General features: G+C 38.9%; 3 protein-coding genes and 2 pseudogenes across 4 annotated transcripts; 1 reads left to right on the forward strand and 4 right to left on the reverse strand.

Moving 5' to 3' along the window:
- The first annotated feature begins 1,124 nt into the window (after positions 1-1,124).
- On the forward strand, positions 1,125-3,435 carry LOC137609807 (amine sulfotransferase-like). Its single transcript, XM_068337111.1, has 7 exons — positions 1,125-1,264; positions 1,709-1,857; positions 1,985-2,190; positions 2,455-2,581; positions 2,747-2,841; positions 2,937-3,108; positions 3,181-3,435. The coding sequence occupies exons 1-7, from the start codon at positions 1,251-1,253 to the stop codon at positions 3,288-3,290; spliced, it is 873 nt and encodes a 290-aa protein (XP_068193212.1). The 5' UTR covers positions 1,125-1,250; the 3' UTR covers positions 3,291-3,435.
- A 5,344-nt stretch (positions 3,436-8,779) lies between these two features.
- On the reverse strand, positions 8,780-10,625 carry LOC137609448 (amine sulfotransferase-like; annotated as a pseudogene).
- Positions 10,626-11,896: 1,271 nt separating this feature from the next.
- LOC137609445 (amine sulfotransferase-like) lies at positions 11,897-13,565 on the reverse strand. The gene is made up of 6 exons (XM_068336467.1): positions 13,424-13,565; positions 13,108-13,313; positions 12,815-12,941; positions 12,359-12,453; positions 12,085-12,256; positions 11,897-12,006 (listed from the first exon to the last, which is right to left on the reverse strand). The coding sequence occupies exons 1-6, from the start codon at positions 13,563-13,565 to the stop codon at positions 11,897-11,899; spliced, it is 852 nt and encodes a 283-aa protein (XP_068192568.1).
- Positions 13,566-14,471: 906 nt separating this feature from the next.
- On the reverse strand, positions 14,472-16,522 carry LOC137609446 (amine sulfotransferase-like; annotated as a pseudogene).
- A 1,057-nt stretch (positions 16,523-17,579) lies between these two features.
- Positions 17,580-20,331, reverse strand: LOC137609444 (amine sulfotransferase-like). 2 transcript variants are annotated; one of them, XM_068336465.1, is made up of 6 exons: positions 19,982-20,331; positions 19,663-19,868; positions 18,805-18,931; positions 18,245-18,339; positions 17,936-18,107; positions 17,580-17,778 (listed from the first exon to the last, which is right to left on the reverse strand). In XM_068336465.1, the coding sequence occupies exons 1-6, from the start codon at positions 20,121-20,123 to the stop codon at positions 17,669-17,671; spliced, it is 852 nt and encodes a 283-aa protein (XP_068192566.1). In that variant the 5' UTR covers positions 20,124-20,331; the 3' UTR covers positions 17,580-17,668. The 2 variants fall into 2 exon arrangements, with proteins under 2 accessions (XP_068192566.1, XP_068192567.1); XM_068336466.1 differs by having other exon boundaries at positions 17,650-17,778; positions 17,893-18,107.
- Positions 20,332-20,425: the final 94 nt, after the last annotated feature.

Raw genomic sequence — 20,425 nt, forward strand, 5'->3', positions numbered from 1 at the left:
CTTTTTGTTAGCTTCTTCTCTGAAGCTGTCCAGTCCTCTGTTCATTTCTTTCCTTAATTGACCCATAAACACACACTGTTGTCCCATTTCTTCTTGTGCATCTCTCAAAATGTACTCTGTCTTCTTCCAAATTTGTCCAATTTAATGCCCACATTGTTCTGGCCCGTTTCTATTTCAGCTACATTGGCTTGTAGCTCTTTCAGCCAGCTGGGTAAGTTGTTTTTGCAAGCTAGCTTTTCGTTAACTGCGCTCTCAATCAGCGTCTTTCCAGGTAGTTCATACCTTGTCATCCTCTCTTTTGTCCTTGTGTTGAATGTTTTATCCATGATGGTTCTTATTCCGTCATTGAGTTATGGTTATCTGGGTTATTTTGTATTCCAATGTTTTTGACCGTGAGCTCCTCTTTTCTGCTGCCTGTCACCTCATTCACAAACCAGAACTCCCAAACATGGTATCTTAAAGATTAAAGATGTGCCCCAACAAGCAACTAGTAAAGGGGACAGAGTTCCTGTCAGCTCTGATGGGCAGAGGGACAGATGGGCAGTTGTTGAATGTTACATTGACCTCCAACTGGAGAGTAAGTTGATAAGAAAAGACACAAACTGTGAAGTCAGCTTCGGTGACCAAAGCAGTCTTCATCACACATGAAGAAACATTTAAATTCTTCACGTTAAATAAGGAAACAGATTAAACCACTCGGTTTGGTAGTGATTTCTCTTCGAGTGTTGGTTCAGTGTTGGTAGGAGTCCAAACATGGAAACAGTTTAAAGTTTAAGGATGAATGATTATCTTTGTCCCCAAATGAACCTCAGAGACACCAAGTCTCACTCAGGTTTTTAACTAAGAAGTTGCAGATTTTAATCACCGCTGCCTTCAAGTCCTACAGTAGACAGATGTATAATGTATAACATTGATGTATAATTTATGATTTTTATTACAGATGATCATTGATTGCTTAGCTTCAGAGTATCGGATATGAAATTGGTTAACCCACATGACAATTTACAACAGTTAACTTATTTTACCACAGATCTTAAATGTCAGGTAGAGGATGACTTTGGACAAGACTATTTATAGAAGAGCTGAAGCTCAAAAAACTTTACAACCCAGAATTTGTTAACACAGTGTCCTGGGAATCTCGAAGAATGTGAGGCGAGAAGGGGCGGAGCTAAACATTACTGATAAATATGATGGTTAACACTAGGCTGTGGTGAAATTCATGGTGAAGGGGGTTTGTGGTTGAACTCACAATGGCCCTGAGCGGGTAAGGAAACTATATTTATTGCTTTCATGAAACACCATTGAGAATTGATAGAATATTTAAAATATTACCACATTCTACTTTTCCTTTAGTTCACTGTTTGTTGTTACAGGAAAACATCTGACTCCTGACACAAAAATCCTCTTCTTCCTTTAAATCTCCAACTTGTCTTTCTTACATATTAAAAAAGTGTAGAAAACTGACTGATAACAGTTAAAGTTATACAAACTAAAACTCTAGGACCTGGAAGTGTTTAAAATATTAATGTAATGATATAATAATGTCATTTTGTACAGACACTTCCCTCTTTAGACTAGACTGTGGTTTTAATATTAAATTATGAACACATCCTGTTTCAAACAGTCGGGTATAGTTAGCATCCAGCTGTGGATCAGAGTGGACACCTGGGAGGTTCTTCTCTTCTTGTCTTCTCTTGTTTTTCTTCAGAAATAAAGTGGAGCAGATAAACAGCTACCTCTACAGGTATAAAAATTTCAACTTTTCCGCTGACTTCACGTCTCCGGAGATCATTGATTCAATTCAGAACTTTGAAGTTCGAGACTCTGACTTGTTCGTTGTGACTTATCCAAAGTCAGGTCAGTGAGACAAACTCTTGAAATCATGTTACTGGCCTCAAAAGTTTTGTTCTGGCCATCATCAGATTCACTGGTCTCATAGAATTACCTGTAATGTAACCTCAATTCCTCTCATGTCTCCACGCAGGAACTATATTTTCTCAGCAGGTCATCATCTCCATCTGTGAGTTAGATGGAGGTCTGAAGGAATATGCTAACAACAGAGAGCTGATGCCGTGGCTGGAGATCCTGTGGGGTCTTGAAGATTATTCTCTCAAGCCATCTCCACGACTCTTTTCCACTCATCTAAAGGCACATCTGATGCCTCCAGGACTGAAGGACACGAAGGCAAAGGTCAGTTCATGGAAACTCAGTCAACCAGAAAACTAGAAGTCTAACCTGAAAAAGGTGATTTTACCTCTTTACTCTCGTTGGTCTGTCCCTCCACGACATTTACTCTTAGTCTGTTAATAACATGAAAGGACGTGAACTGGAGACCTTCATATTTAATTTTATTTAAAGTAAAACTGAAGACTCCATCAATTGATTCATGGAGCTTGTAATGGAATGGAATCTTGATAATCTCAAACAATGTGCTGATGTTTGTTTCCATGTCAGATCATCTATGTGATGAGGAATCCAAAAGATAACATCGTCTCTTATTACCACTTCAGTCACGTCTGTACCGTCATGGACACTCCTCAGAGCTTTGAGGACTACCTTGAAGACTATCTGAAGGGAAACGGTGAGAAACCTCAGAGTGTGGAGGATGATGAGTAGACCAAAACTGACATGCTTTAAATAATCATGTGATCATTTCGTCACAGATCGGTTCAGATCTGAATAGCTTCAATTTATTTGGATAAATATTTTTCATTGACAAGACAGTAAACATTATTTAATTTTACAGTGATAGGATCTTCCTGGTTTGACCACGTTAGAGAGTGGCATTCAGTGAGAGACCAGTACGACATCCTCTACCTGACCTATGAGGACATGGTTTTGGTAAGACTAATTACCTGTTGGTTAGATAGTTTGAGATTAGTCAGTGGTTGTTTGAAACCTGAGAGCCTTTGAACACATTGGAGTTTCTCTCTTAGGACCTGAAGACGGTCGTAGCTAAGATCTGCACCTTCTTGGGTAAAAACCTGAGTGAAGCAGACATTGAGAAAGTTGTAGAGAAATCTACATTCAAGAACATGAAGAAGGATCCAAAAGCAAACTATGAGTTCATGCCAAAATCGAGAATACAGAAAGATTTTATGCGCAAAGGTAACGTAACTGCCTGTTGAAACCTGTGCAGAACCGTGTGAATAAATATTTATAGTCTGTTTGCAATCACAGGTCAGATCGGTGACTGGAAGAACTACTTAACTGTAGCTCAGAGCGAGAGAGTGGATCAACTCCTTCAGGAGAAACTTGGTGATTTGTCTCTGAAGTTCATCTGGGAGTAAAGAAAGAAGCCATTACACTTCAGCATATTTTTAATTATAGATGTGTAAGAATCCTCCATAATTAATGCTTTATAAAGACCTGTATTTATACATCTGCACCAAGGGAGAATGATGACACATGAAAGAAAACTAATAAAACCAAATAACCAGTCTGTCTTTATTGAATGTCACTGCTTATAGAGGTTTTCATGGGATTACTTCAGTCTTTGGTTCTTCTGTAAAAGAGAAGAGAGATAACATAAAAAAGTCATCACACACATTCATCTGCTGCTGTTTCTGTTCCCTGATGTCTGCAGGCGGGTGTTAGCTAGCATTAGTTTCCAGCAGGTACTGACTGAGAAGCACTCGACTCCACCCACTGTCTAATAAAACAAATATTGCCTCACTTCGAAACCTGACATGAGTTATCAGGAAACAAACAAAGATTAGATCTTTTTCTCAAACACCCTCTCTTCCAGAGATTCCCTGAGTATTGTGTATTTCCAGATTGCAGTACGAGCTCTTTGGGTAGTTTAAAATTCATCGTTTTAGTTATTTAAATAAAGACATTTTCTTTTTGTTCGTTAGTACTAAATGAGATCAGAGTTGGTATGACACTTGAAGAGTCGTGGAGGGGATGTACTCATACTCTTCTATTGAACAAAAGGTTAACAGAGAAGAAAAAACAGTTCCAAGGCTTTAGGGGGGATCAAAGCAATTCACCATTCCCCTGTTGGTTGGTGGGGGGGTTAAGGTGTGCCTCCCCCACTGTAGCTTATTGTCAATGTAGACCTCAAAGTACTTGTAGTCCTTGACAATATCCACATTACACCCTGAATGTAGACCGGGGTTACCTGTCCCTTCGTACTTTTCGAGTCCGCCACCAGTTCCTTCCTTCGAGTGTTGGTTCAGTGTTGGCAGGAGTCCAAACATGGAAACAGTTGAAAGTTTAAGGATGAATGATTATCTTTGTCCCCAAATGAACCTCAGAGACACCAAGTCTCACTCAGGTTTTTAACTAAGAAGTTGCAGATTTTAATCACCGCTGCCTTCAAGTCCTACAGTAGACAGAAAACACTTTGAACATTGATGTATAATTTATGATTTTTATTACAGATGATCATTGATTGCTTAGCTTCAGAGTATCAGATATGAAACTGGTTAACCCACATGACAATTTACAACAGTTAACTTATTTTACCACAGATCTTAAAGGTCAGGTAGAGGATGACTTTGGACAAGACTATTTATAGAAGAGCTGAAGCTCAAAAGGCTTTACAACCCAGAATTTGTTAACAGAGTCTTAAAAGCCACAGAAAGACAATAAAAAAGAATATACTGTAAAATAAATGTAAACTTGAACATTATGAAGTTAGACATTCCAAAAACAGTAATATCAAAATACCAACATTTATTTCAATTACTCGAAGAAAATTGAATATAAAATGTATTTAACCAGAACATTTTAAAGTTGCTGTTTTTTATGTTGGACTCAGTGTGAAACTTTTTCCACTAGAGGAAGTAAAATATACACTGATTTCCAGTCTAACAACATGGTGAGTAAAATAGTGATGAGGTGTCTTTGGAATCTGTGGGAAAATTAGATGATAAGGGGCGGAGCTAAAGATTATGAATAAATATGATGTTTAGCAGGAAGCTGTGTTGATATTTATGGTGAAGGGAGTTTGTGGTTGAACACAATGGCTCTGAGCGGGTAAGAAAACAATATTAATTACTCTCATGAAACAGAATTGAGAATTGATAGAATATTTAAAATATAACCACATTTTATTTTCCTGTAGTGTATTTAGAAAACATCTGACTCCTGACACAAAGATCCTCTTCGTCCCTCAAATCTCCATCCTGTCTTTCTTACACTTTAAAAACGTGTAGAAAATTAATTCCTAACAGATTAAGTCAGATAAACTAACATTCTAGGGCCTGGAAGTGTTTTAAATATTAATGTAATGATATAATAATGTCATTTTGTACAGACACTTCCCTCTTTAGACTAGACTGTGGTTTTAATATTAAATTATGAACACATCCTGTTTCAAACAGTCGGGTATAGTTGGCATCCAGCTGTGGATCAGAGTGGACACCTGGGAGGTTCTTCTCATGTCGCCACACAGGATCTATATTTTCTCAGCAGGTCATCATCTCCATCTGTGAGTTAGATGGAGGTCTGAATGAATATGCTAACAACAGGGAGCTGATGCCATAGCTGGAGATCCAGTGGGGTCTTGAAGATTATTCTCTACGACCATCTCCACAACTCTTTTCCACTCATCTAAAACCAGATCTCATGCCTCCAGGACTGAAGGACAAGAAGGCAAAGGTCAGTTCATGGAAACTCAACCAACCAGAAAACTAGAAGTCTAACATGAACATAGAGATTTTACCTCTTTACTGTCATTGGTCTGTCCCTCCACGACATTTACTCTAAGTCTGTTAATAACATGAAGGGACTTGAACAAGAGATCTTGACATTTACTTTTCTTTAAGATAAAAAATGCCACTTCAGTCACGTCTGTTCCGTCATGGACACTCCTGAGAGCTGTGAGGACTTCCTTGAGGACTATTTGAAGGGGAAACGGTGAGAAACCTCACAGTCTGGAGGATGATGACTAGATCAAAACTTTCACGCTTAAACAATCATGTGATCATTTCAATCGTAGATTGATCAGCTCAGATGTGAATAAGCTTAATTTCTTTGGATCAGTATTTTTTATTGACAGTATAGTAAACATTATTTAATTTTACAGTGATAGGATCTTCCTGGTTTGACCAATCAGTGAGAGACCAGTACGACATCCTCTACCTGACCTATGAGGACATGGGTTTGGTAAGACTAATCGCTGCACAGTGATGTTTGGATATGTACATTTCATGTTGGTTAGATAGTCTGAGATTAGTCAGTGATTGTTTGAAACCTGAAAACCTGTGACCTTATTGAAGTTTCTCTCTTTGGACCTGAAGACGGTCATAGCTAAGATCTGCACCTTCTTGGGGAAAAACCTGAGTGAAGCAGACATTGAGAAAGTTGCAGAGAAATCTACATTCAAGAACATGAAGAAGGATCCAAAAGCAAACTATGAGTTCACGCCAAAATCGAGGGTATTGAATAATTTCATGCAGAAAGGTAATATAACTGTACCCACTGAACCTGTACAGAACCAATCGAACAGATATTACTTTGTTTGCCATCACAGGTCAGATCGGTGACTGGAAGAACAAGTTTACTGTAGCTCAGAGCAAAACAGTCGATCTACTCCTTCAGGAGAGACTCTGTGATTTGGCTCTGAAGTTCATCTGGGAATAAAGGAAAAACCCTTTAGACTTCAACACATTTTCAATTATAGATGTTAATTCCTTGGGTAGTTAATGCTTTATAATGTGTTTGACTCATGTTTAGACCTCTCTACCACTGAAGAATGATGACAGATGAAATGAACACTAATAAATCCATTTGGCCAATCCTTGTCTTCATTGATTGTCACTGTTTAAAGATATTTTAATGGTGGGGAAAGAAATCAAAGTTCTCAGCAGCATTTGATAAACTATGTCTGTGTGAAGTGTGTTCCTGATTTTGGGCCACAGTTACTGGAAACTCCACAACTCTGTGTGGCTTGGTAAAATATGTAAATGTATATACCCAGTTGAAGTATATTTTATTTGTATAAGTTTGTATTTTTTATTTTAGTGGTAAATTGTAAGATTAATGTGATCTTGAAACATTAAAATACAATTTTATGAATTTGTTATTTTTCATTGCTCAAAATATACATCATACTTACCAAAAGCCTGTAGGAGTAGAAGTCGCGGTAACCATGGTAAAATAAATGTCTTATGCAGATATTTTCAAATATTTATTTTTCATTGTTCTGTGAATTTTTTTTATTTTTTTAATAAATTCATGTCAAGACATTGCTACACGCTCAAAAAGCTCACAGTGAATCACACTTACGGCTCACGGTATGTTTTATTTGCTGTAAGGATAATTTAAGTTCAGCTTTTTAATTCTTTTGAAAGAGATCTTCAGCTCGGCCTGTTTGTGTTATTATTATTTTAACAGTTCAAAACGTTCACAGTGTGTTAATGACAGATAAAACTTCATTGTTGCTGTAGTATGTCATGGATTCCATAAGCAACACTCTATAGTCATCACTGCTCCAGTTCCAGTTTTCTCCTTTTTGCACTAATTGTATTTCCTCTCCATGTATTTCCTCTCCTAATTGTATTTCCCCCCCCATATCAGGTCCAACTCTGTTCACCTGTCTGCACAGCTGCTGCTCTTCCTAATCTGCCCTGTATATAAGCCCGTCCTGCACGCTCAGTCTTTACCAGGTTGTTAGCGACTTGTCTTGCTCTGGAGTGGTCCTGTTTGTGAGATTATTGTGTTCTAGTTCTGCTTGTTAGCCTGCTCCCTGTCTGTTTTTTCTGCCTGATCATTACACCAAACAAACCTATACATAAAAATAATGTGATAAAGTTGAGTAAAATTTTCAAGCAGAATTATCCATCATCGGATATTGAAACCTACCACTTAAACTTACAGGCCAAAGATTGACAGCACCAATGCGAGATGCAGCCAAGACGCCCACGATGACTCTGGACGAACTGCAGAGATCCACAGCTCAGGTGGGGGAATCTGTACACGGGACAATAATTGGTCGTACACTGCTCGAATCGGGCCTTTTCGGAAAAGTGGCCAACAGAATAGAATTGATAAAGAACACGCTATGTGTGGCGCAAAACTACGACTGAACGTTAGCCTGAACAAACCACCCTGAATTCAGTGTCCACTACCAATCAAGTTGGTGGCAGCAGCATTCATTGGGGTTGCTTCTCAGCTACTTGTGAAATTTAACATATTCAACCGGTTGTTGCTCAAACGAGAAGTGGGGTACACCCCAGACGCGCCAGCAGCACATCACAGGGTCACACATACAGGGCCACACACATTGTGAATATCCCAGTTTGGGATCATTAAAGTATATCTATCCATAGACAGTCGACCATGAACACACACACACAATCTCCCAAATTTCATGTTTTTGGAGGTAGAAGGAATCTGGAGAACTCGGAGAGAACCTGGAGAAAACATAAACTCTGTGAAACATTGAGAATGGAATTGAACCCAGAACCTTCTTGCCTTGAGGTGACAGCACGTTGTTAACGATGACTATCTCTGTGTATAAAAGTAGCTTCAATCATTCCTTTTCATGACTTGAACATTTCACAAATGTCAAATTTGTAACTTGAGTCACATCACTAATACTTTGGATTGGAACAGACTAACACAGTCATAGTAAACAATGTCAGGGCATCATGCATAAGCAAGTTGGGTTGCCAGCAGGGGGTTGTGTCTGAGTGGGTGGTTTACCCTCGGCCCCAACTGGATCCCACATTTGTAGAGACATTTTCACATTTTAATTCCTTTTGTCCTCTAACAGTGAAGATAGATTGGCCAGGTAGCTTTATTGGTGTTTTCTCATCATGTACATCATTTACTCCCAGATGAACTGTAGAGACAAGTCACCGAGTTTCTCCTGAAGGACTCGATCAACTCTTTCACTCTGAGCAACAGTTAAGTAGTTCTTCCAGTCACCGATCTGACCTGCAATCAAGAAAAAAAATTCCACCCGACATCTGGTCACATGTTTCTGCACTTGTTCTGCACTTACGTCACGTTACCTTTCCGCATGAAGCCTCCTGTCTTTGTTGCTTCTGGCACAAACTCATAATTTGCTTTTGGATCCTCCTTCATGTTCTTGAATGTAGATTTCTCAACGACTTTCTCAATGTCCGTTTCACTCAGGTTTTTACCTAAGAAGGTGCAGATCTTAGTTACCGCTGTCTTCAGGTCCTAAAACAGAAACGGGTTTGAAAACGTGAATAATTCATGAATCTTTCACTTTCAACAGTTTTATTTACGGGCCAACATAATCCTACCACAATCATGTCCTCATAGGTCAGGTAGAGGATTCTGAACTGGTCTCTCACTCAAAGCCAGTGTCTGATGTGGTCAAACCAGGAAGACGATCCCACTGTATAATAAAATAAAAAAACAACCCAAGATTTGTAAACGTTCTTTGAGTCTTGCAGCGACCTTTTAAAGAAGTGGTCATTGGCTGTAATAAAAATACAGATTTAGTGGTACTAGCTGGACAGGAGGTACAGGTGCTTCTGTGGCATTCCCTCTGTCTTCAATTTTATTTTTTCATTTAGAATTGTTTTATTGTACTTTAAATTAGTTATTTCAAGATTTTTTATTTACTTTTACTTTTGAGTGTTTAATGATTAACTGAGGCTTTTTCAGACAACTAGCAATATAGTTGGCATTAGTATAGTTAGCCTTAGCACTGGGCTATCTTTTACAGAATAAATTTCCTTAGTAAAACAGTTTTCATGATGTGGAACTTTTTATGGAGCAACACTAACTAGAAAAATCCTTCTTTGATAAGCTTGCATTAATAGAATTTGTGGGTATTTAATAAATCAATCAAGTTCTTGTTAATCTCCTTTAGCTGCTTTAACATCTATTTGAGCAATTAATGTTAAAATGTCTAAAAATGATTATATGTGGTCAGTGGTCCGACGGTTAATATTTTTTGTTACTCACCATTTCCCACCAGATAATCTTCAAAGAATTGTTGAAAACTCTTGGGTGTCCAAGGGCTCACATATGTTATGGAAGTGATAATAAGAGACGATGTTGTCCTTTGGGTTCCTCATCGCATAGATTAGCTGTCACAGAAACAAACAACAATTTGCCCGTTGTTTAACATGTCCTGTTGTGTCCTGTATGGCAAACCCAATTTATTTGCCCTTTATCCAGCCACTTTGTGTAGAATATTCCTGCTCAATGAACTCATCACACGAAATACTGACCTTTATTTTCTTGTCTTTCACCTCTTGAGGCAGGAGATCAGATCTGAGGTGGGTGGTGAAGAGTCGTGGTGAAGGTCTGCCAATGCTTTGTTCTCGTTTCTCCTGCCACTCCAACCACGGCATCTTATCCAAGTTGTATTGATATTCAGTCAGATGTTCCATCTAACTCGCAGATGGAGATGATGATCTGCTGAGTCCATATAGTTCCTGAGTGGGAACACAAGATAAATGAAGAGACATTTTAGATTGATTATTAAATCTGTTTCCAGCCGGAACAAAATTGTAAAGGCAAAGACTGTTATTCAGAACAATTTACTGACCTGACTTTGGATAAGTGACCAGAATGATGTCACTATCTTGAATTTCAAAGCTCTGAAGCGCCTGAATGGACTCTGCAGATGAGAACCCAACGACAAGGTTAAAGTTTTTATATTGAGTTAAATACTTGCTGTTATGATCCATGTTTCTTCTCTGTAACCAAAAATGACCTAAGACTTCAACTGAGACTGTAAGGGCAAGGAACGTGGACTTTGATTTGCACATGATGTTATATTAAACCATAAAGTTCTACAGTGGACCTACCAACAGGATGGTTACAAACAACCAGGTGTATGGAAACAAGCCAAGAGAAATTAATCTGCAACAATGAATGGATCAATGATTTGAATTACATTCCAAGGCCATGACGTCTGTGGAACTTGACATTTGATCACTTTACATGAACGAGAACCAATATGTTTCCTTTCAAATTAATTCTAAAAACTTTAATTCTCAATGTTTACGTTGTACATATGTGCAATGTTAGAATGTTAATTAATTATAATTAATATAGGAAAATCTATTATTAATTTAATCTAGGTAAATTAAAATGAGATAATTCAATAAGTTAGGTAGGCATGTTGAAAAGGAGTCAAATGTTTACTAAAAATTAAAGGCATTGTCGACGTCTAAAAGGAGCCGTAAATAGTTGTACTGCTCCTTTAATGACACGTGACGCCAGCAGCCAATCGCGTGACTCTAGCTCCGCCTACTGGACAGAGACGGAAACGAGCGGGTTCAGAGAGGAGAGATCCGAAAACGACTTCATCCCCTCAAAAAGATAAACCTGCGGCGATACGTAGGACTTCTGTTGTACCTAAAGCTAGGATTTTAATGTAACCGAGGACATTAACGAGTCACGTCGAACCGGAACTGGTAAGTTAAATTCTTTGTTACGTCACTAGTTCACTCTCCGCCCCTTGTGTGTAACGTCACCGAGAACGTCATAACAAAGATAGAAGCTAGAAGATAGTGATTCAAAGACTTCAGGTTGGGGGTTGCTGTAACTGGATTTCTATGTATTTCAGATGTTTTGACGTTAAATTTTTAGATTTTAATTTTAGTATCTTTTTTTCCCCACGTTAGTGTCTGACATTACAAATCTAACGTATGGATGACTAAGCATCTAACAAAATGCTAGCGATGGGTGGTGTCCATCTGCTCCCGTTGGGTTTCTTCATGAGTTACGACAAAATTAAATTGTTTTTAAGTCACAATGACAACAATGAATTGACTAAATTGGGTATATTTGCATTATCTCGTCATTGGTACTTTTTTTTTCATCGTAAAAACCAGACAAACATTGTTCAGAAATGCTTTTATAGAAGCGGTTCTGTTTCATCAACAGTTGCTGTGTGTTTTACACTAAATGAATGACTCCAGGTAGCATCTCGTGGTGGGCGTGGCTTCTCCCTTTACTCCCAGATGAACTTTAGGGACAGGTCACCGAGTTTCTCCTGAAGGACTCGATCGACTCTTTCACTCTGAGCTACAGTAAAGTAGTTCTTCCAGTCACCGATCTGACCTGCAATCAAGAAATTAAGATTCCACCTGACATCTGGTCACATGTTTCTGCACATGTTTTACACTTATGTCGCGTTACCTTTCCTCATGAAGTCTCCCTTTATTGTTGTTTCTGGTACAAACTGGTAGTTTGCTTTTGGATCCTCCTTCATATTCTTGAATGTAGATTTCTCTACAACTTTCTCAATGTCTGCTTCACTCAGGTTTTTACCCAAGAAGGTGCAGATCTTAGTTACCTCCCTCTTCAGGTCCTACAAGAGAAAGCACATATTTTTAAAAAATGTTCATTGTCTACATAAATATGTAATCATAGTTGTGTAAAACTTCCAAACTACTACAGACAATAGTCTTACTACAATCATGTCCTCGTAGCTCAGGTAAAGGATGTTGTACTGGTCTTTCTTTGAGTGCCACTCTCTGACGTGGTCAAACCAGGAGGATGCGCCCACTGTGAAATAGAACCATAAGAGTTTGACTAACCGACCTAAAAACTTGACTCGTCTTTAAGCAGTGTGAAAGAACGTGAAGTTTCTTAACAAAATATTATTCCAGTATCCTCCTGAAAAACAGAATGAAGTCCAAAGGATGTTCTTTACAACTTTATTCAGCTTGTTGATTAAGGTTTTGAGACGCCCATCGTCTTCAGTTTTTAGTCCATGTATCGACGTAAATGACATCTGGATGTGGCTATGCAGTAAAAGAGCTACTAAGGAGTCAGTCTCACTGAGCTACATTTGTTTCATCAACAGGTTTACTGTTTTGATTTGGTTGTGATGACTCGTTGTCTTCCAGTATCTGACGATCCTCACCGTTTCCCTTCAAACTGTTTTCAAGCAAGTTCTCAAAACTCTTGGGCGTCTCCAGATCACTGCTGATTTGACTGAAGTGATAATAAGAGGCAATGTTGTCCTTTGGATTTCTCATCACATAGATGATCTGACATGGAAACAAGCAGCAGTCAGTCCACAGTTTAAAGGAACAGACGCAAAATATTTGTTCTGAATGCCTTTAAGGAACTCATACACAGTAACTACAATACAAGCCTACCTCGATCCCTGTCCCTCTGACTTACCTAGCAGGACAGAGTACCTAACATACTAACCTTTGCCTTTTTGTCCTTCAGTCCTGGAGGCAACAGAGCTGGTGTGAGATGAGACGTAAAGAGTCGTGGAGAAGGTCTAAAAGGGTAACTTTCATGGTTTTCCACATACTCCAGCCACGGCATCTTCTCCATGTTGTTTGGATATTCATCCAGACCTCCATCTAACTCAAAGATGGAGATGATGATCTGCTGAGTCCATATAGTTCCTGAGTGGAGAAGATATGAATTGTGACACATCCCACCAGGTCAGTAACTCTGATCTCAGCCACAATAACACTGAACACAAGTGATCTGATTTAAAGAGGCTTTCACTGACCTGACTTTGGATAGGAGACGAGGAATACGTCACTATCTCGAATTTCAAAGCTCTGGAGGGAATCAATGATGTCTGCTGTTGTGAAACCAATGGGAAAGTTAAAGTTTTTATACCTGAGGAGATAGTCGCTGATCTGCTCCATGTTCCTCTTGAGTCAGACTAATGGGAGAAGTAAAGAACAAAACTTTACAGCTGGGATGTGGACTTTATACTCTCTGTGTATGGTGTTGTTCCAGTCATGGGTTCATTTGATGTCCTTATGCAATCCATTATGAAAACACTTGTTCATTAACACTTTATCATTGCAGGAAGACGTACAGATGCGCTCAAAGCTAATCTATCTCATTATGAACACAGTTGCTTCCTGGGGTTGTTGGTAGACGTCACTAATAGACCAGAAACGCAAACCTGGTAGTGTCTGTGTTTAGAGCAGTGCCCTGAGATACAGCTATGAACAACTTTAAGGTCTCACTGATACCCTGATGTGAAGAATTTCTTGCACTAGTGGCAAATTGTTTTGACATTCCTTTGAGCTTGTATGTTATACAAACAACTTCATTTATTTGCTTTTTTTTTTTTAATTGGGTGAGAACGTATCGTAAAGATTAGTAAAGATCTCCGGAGTATCTGGGAGGCTGTAGCTGGAGCTGTCCTCAGGTTGCTGAACGGACTTTATATGGAAACCAAAAACTGTGAAAACAACTGTAAAGTGGTGGAAGGAGGAAGAAGAGAATACTTCGTCTCCAGGTCTGGTTTGAATCCCACAGCTACAAGAACTTGTAGTGTTCATTATATAATAACATATAATTAACTATATAATAACATATAATTAACTATATAATTAACTATAATTATATAATTAAGATATAACTCAAGGACATTACTAGTTATTTATTTAGTATAGCTTTGTTTGTGTGTGTTTTGTCATTGGTTCATTTCTTTGTGGTAAAAATAACCACACAATCATTGTTCAGAAAGCCTTTTATAGCAGCGGTTCTGTTTCAACAACAGGTACTGTGTATGTTTTACACTAAATGAATGACTCCAGGTAGCATCTCATGGTGGGCGTGGCCTCTTCATTCATTCCCAGATGAACTTCAGAGGCAAATCACCAAGTCTCTCCTGAAAGAGTCGATCAAGTCTTTCACTCTGAGCTACAGTGAAGTAGTTCTTCCAGTCACCGATCTGACCTGCAATCAAGAAATAAAAATTCCACCTCATCTGCTCACACGGTTCTGCGCAGGTTCTACTGTTCCGCTGCGTTACCTTTACGCATGAAGTCTCCCCTTAGCCACTTCTCTGTTAGGAATTGGTAGTTTGCTTTTGGATTCTCTTTCATGTTCTTGAATGTAGATTTCTCTACAACCTTCTCAACGTCTGCTTCACTCAGGTTTTTACCCAAGAAGCTGCAGATCTTAGTCACCGCTGTTTTCAGGTCCTTCAAGAGAAGGGTCTCAATAAGGACTTTTAATATATGAATAATTCATGAGTCTTCACAGTTTTATTAAAAAATCTAAATAGTCCTACCACTATCATGTCCTCGTAGGTCATGTAGAGGATGTTGTACTGGTCTCTCATCGAATGCCACTGTCGGATGTGGTCAAACCAGGAGCTTGATACCACTGTGATAGAATAATGTTCCAAAGCATTTCACCCAAATCTGAGAATTAATTCAATGTCTACCGCCTTCATTACACCTAAAAGTAGTCTATGTACAGGAAACATTTAGTGATTTTCAATGCAAAACAATAATTTGCTTCAGCAACAGGAAAATAAAATGCCTTCAAATGTCTCCTTCAACATGGACAAAACAAGCTCTGGATTAAAGAACTGACACTTCATGGCGAGTAGATAATGATTAACTTAAGATGAACTTTATAACTTTGATTCATTTATCAGCATGGATTTATTTAGTATTGGTCGTCATCCTGGGGACTCTGACGTTTCTCACCGTTTCCTTTCAAATAGTCCTCAAGAAAGCCGTCAAAGCTCTCGGGCATTTCCGCTTCATAACAGATTTTATAAAAGTTGTAATAAGAGACGATGTTGTCCTTTGGATTCCTCATCACGTAGATAATCTGACATTGGAACAAATAAGCACATAGTTTGAAATAATAGTGTTTGTACGCAATTTAAAAAGTCAATGATGTTCCAGGCATTGTACTGATATCTGTACTGATTTCTGCCTGCTACAGAATAAAATATACAGTATAAATACACATTTAGCTGTAATTTGAATGTAAAGCCTTTCACACAGAAGCTTGCTGGCTTACCTTTTCAAGATCATAAGTTGATCAGAAGACAACAGCAAAACTGGTCAGAAATGTTCCTTTATGAGTCAATTTTGCAATTTATTGAGTTTTTTGAGTCAGTTTTGCAATTTAGATTGTGTTTTGGGTAATTTATATAATTTAAATAAAAACAGAAAATCTTTTTTGAACCACTGATCTACACAATTTATTGCCAGGTCTCAACCAGTCAGTGACCTTTAACATGGCATGTGACATTTTTCCAACTGCTTGGCTTGATTGGAAGCATAAAAAGATCAGTACAATCAAGCTGGTGCTATTCAGTTTAAATAGGGCAATTCTAGAACGCTGCCTTCTGGGGTACTATTGCGCAATCAGAGTTGTCAACGGCTGTCTGTTTGCTCCAAAATATATTTTCTACAAAACCCTGACCTTTGCGTTCTTGTTCCACAGTCCCAGAGGCATAAGATCTGGAGTGAGATGAGTGGAGAAGAACCGTGGAGAAGGTCGTAGAGGGTAGTCTTCTCGACCCTCCTCCTGCTCCAGCCATGGCATTGTAAGTAAGTTGTTTGGGTATTCATTCAGACCTCCGTCTAACTCACAGATGGAGATGATGATCTGTTGAGTCCAAATAGTTCCTGTGTGTGATGTAAGCAGAAGCGTCAGACGAAAATGAGTAATGCTTTACAGAGGAGCTTGTGTCACTGACCTGACTTTGGGTAAGTAATGAGGAACAGGTCACTGTCTCTGATGTCAAAGCTCTGCAGTGATTCATGGCTTCTGCAGATGTGAAGGCTGTTGGAAAAATATAGTTTTTATACCTGCCGAGATATTTATTCACCTTTTCCATGATGTTTCTGGCTAAGAAAAAGAGAGGAATAGAACCGAAGATAAACCTCACAGATTAAATAGCTCGAATTTGGACTTTGATATGTATATGATTGTCGGGGGTGGAGTCTTTCTTCACAGGTGAGTATCTGTCATGCTGCGAACTGGGTACACAGGAATCTTGGAGCAGACTTCAGCGATTTCACCTTCCAAAATACTTGAGTGTCAACATGTTGAAAATCACAGTGAACACCCCCCCTGTTAATAGTCCCTATGAAGTTACAATCAGAATCAGGTCAGTTTATTAACCTCCGAGGGAATCCAGGTAAGTGAAAAGAAAGAAATGTAGCCATGATTAAATATGGATGTTTTGATCGACAGATGCATCGAAGCAATCTTAATAATGACAAGCAACCATTGGGCTTTCCAACCCATGTCTGCATTAGCATTTTCTGAAAAACTTTTATTGTAAATTCTGGATTATTGATCGCACCTAAATACAAGCTGCACCAACTAAATTTCAAAAGGAAAAAACTTTGTACATATATACAAAGCACCTGTCTGTAAACCGCAGGCGTTGAGGTGTTGTAACATGAGATATTGACACAGAATGATTTTTAATTACTGCTTTTTTCTGAACAGTGCTTGAAACACAGCAGTAAAACAACGCTGACATCTTCAACATCTCCCCATTGATTCATTTGTGCCGATCCTATGTGCAGCAGCTCTGTTTCCAACTTAGACAGCCAGATCCATTGCCTTTAAAAAGCTACACCATTCTCTGGGGGTTTTCCATCTTCAACGGTGTAAAAGTTGTGCAAAATGTCTCGTTAAAACACGATCAAACTACAGTAGCGTCTTCCTCGCGGCATTATCTCTTCCACCTGTCCGTCTCACTCTTTTACTTCCTGCTAGAGCACCCCCTAGAGGCCATTAGCCCTTAATTACATATAGATCAGCCGCATCATTGTTGAAGCCACAGGGTTCGAATCATGTGAAAAACCGTAGTTCCTGTAATTCTTTTGGGCATTTGGGCACTAAATGACGATGACAGGTTGGACAACATTTTATTCATATTAACTTCTTAAATCAGTTACATCAATCATCAGTGTTCATATTGTAAATTGTTAAAGAACTTGTGATGTTGTGGTGGGTGTGGCTTCTTCCTTTATTCCCAGATGAACTTCAGGGACAAGTCACCGAGTCTCTCTTGAAGGAGTCGGTCAACTCTTTCGCTCTGAGCTAAAGTAAAGTAGTTCTTCCAGTCACCGATCTGACCTGTAAAGGTTAAAAAAATTACGCCTGATATCTGATCACATGATATTTAACATGTTTGAATGGTGTATGATTCGTTGACATATTTTCACAAAACACACATTCACATTCACACACCCGTGTGATTCACTGGAGGCAATTCACTAGGTGGACAGTGTACCACTTCTCATGAAGTGTCCCTTCACACCAATTTGTAGGGAATGCTTATAGTTTGCTTTCGGATCCTCCTTCATGTTCTTGAATGTAGATTTCTGTACGACTTTCTCAATGTCTGCTTCACTCAGGTTTTTACCCAAGAAGTTGCAGATCTTAGTTACTGCTGACTTCAGGTCCTAAAATGTAAACAAACATTTAAATACTTTTTATTCTTTCTTCGAGAAATTATTTTTTCTGATAGTTGTTGGCCTGTTGCGTGATATATTTATTTATGGCCTTAACATACTATTTCACAAAAGTGAAGTCTTCCTACCACAATCATGTCCTCGTAGGTCAGGTAGAGGATGTTGTACTGGTCTCTCACTGAATGCCACTGTCTGATGTGGTCAAACCAGGAAGATACGCTCACTGTGAAATGGAATCATAACGGTTCAGGAGTGGTTTGAGGAATGGAAGAACTAGTCTGAGGTTTTGACTTGGCCTCCAGGTTTCCCTGATCTCAATCCAACCACCCAGCCCTGGGGCGTGCTTGACAAACAAGTTCGTCCCGTGAAGCTACAACTCTGCAGCGCATTTTCAGAGGTCTAGAGGAGTTGGTACATTGTTGGATCAGGGCTGTTTAGGCAGCGAAAGGAGGACTTACTCCTATTAGGCAAATGGTCATAATGTGCTGGTATGTATGTTTTCACCTTTTATTATATACTTGTTATAATGTATTAATATTCTCTGACCAGACACTGTGGCTCCAGCATTGAGATTCATCCCGTGAATTTCAGTAACTCTGTAACAGGATAACTCCTCCTGTTTGACAGTTTATTACAGATATCATTGAGTGTGTGGGTGTTATTTACAATTCTTTGTCTAGACTCTCACCATTGCCGTCCAGATAATCCTCCAAATAATGCTCAAAACTCTCTGGCGTCTCCATTTTGCTGCAGATTTGACTGAAGTAGTAATAAGAGACGACGTTGTCTTTTGGATTCCTCAGCACATAAATAATCTGACAGAGAAACAATCAGCCCACAGTGAAACCATGACATGTTGTACTGTGAACATTACAAACATTGTAGAGGTTATTGAATCACTTTTTTTTTTTGCTCTTTGTACACATGATAAAGGTATTAAGAGACTTTGACCTTCAATTTGAATGTTTGGGAAGAAAACAAACCTGTTCCAAGGAATAATTGATTACATTCCACTTCAAAGCAGTGATGTATTGAAATTGTCAGTGTTCGTGTGTTCGTTCGTTCGTTCGTCCGTCCATCCGTCCGTTCGTTCGTTGGATAGTCCACCAAATATCTTCTCAACCAATGCAGATAGAAAGATGAAACAAACAGCACATTACTGGGGCAGAAAAGGGAATGAAAATGAGATGATGACCTTGACCTTGAGAAAACTACGTTAAGGTCAAATTTCAACTTTTGTACACTCAGAAACTGGATGAGATAGAAAGACGAGGGAGAAGGCCTGTGTGAGTAAGAACATAGGTCAAAAGAAAGTAGGACAGAGCACTAGCTTTGATCTTTGACCTATGCAAGTAAGTCAGGGTAAAATTTCAAATTATGGGTGTCGCGGAATGTTGCAGTCTGTGACTGCTTTGGTTCTAGCTATCTTTTGGGGTTGCTCTTAGCTGTTGTGTTGTGGCCTGTAAAGTTTTTGCTCACTTTCAGAGGACTGTTTGGTTTACGCTTGTTTTTTCTTGACTTGATCAAAATTCCAGTCCATACCAACCTTTGCCTTCCTCTCCTTCACTCCAGGAGGCATGAAAGCTGGTCTGAGATGACTAGTGAAGAGACGTGGAGAAGGTCTTACTGAGTAATCATCTCTCTTTTCCCAGTGCTCCAGCCACGGCATCTTCTCATGGTTGTTTGAGTATTCAAACACATCTCCAGCAAACTCAAAAATGGAGATGATGATCTGCTGAGTCCATATAGTTCCTGTGGGTTTACATGAGACATTTAGAGACATGCCCAATCAATAAGTCTGATACCAGTCGGTTCATCACAGTGAATGTGAGTAACGTTGATACAGAAGAAGTTCTTTCACTGACCTGACTTTGGATAAGTGACAAGGAATACATCACTTTCTCTAATTTCAAAGCTCTGCAGTGAGTCGAGGACCTCTGGAGATGTGAATCCACTGGCAAAGGTGTAGTTTTTATATTTGAAGAGATAGTCATTGATTTTTTCCATGGTAGAGAAATGAGAGAAGAGTGGAAACACCTCACCATTCAGCAGTATAACAGGAATATGGACTTTGGCTGGTCACATGTTTCCTCTTTAGATTTTTATCTGAAATGGTGCCAGCTGGAAAAACGCGGAGTTAAACTGAAGTAGTTTATTGCTGGTTTTCATTCACGCTCCTTCCCTAGAGATATTTATCTATAGGTAGTTGGCCCTCAGATTTTCTGTTGGATTTAAAACTAAATCATACAAGGATGTAGATTTTTATTTTAAATCATAAATGATGATAATGAGATAATAACAAAAAACAT

The sequence above is a fragment of the Antennarius striatus genome, chromosome 16 (genome assembly GCF_040054535.1).
Source record: "Antennarius striatus isolate MH-2024 chromosome 16, ASM4005453v1, whole genome shotgun sequence".
Taxonomy (NCBI): Eukaryota; Metazoa; Chordata; class Actinopteri; order Lophiiformes; family Antennariidae; genus Antennarius; species Antennarius striatus.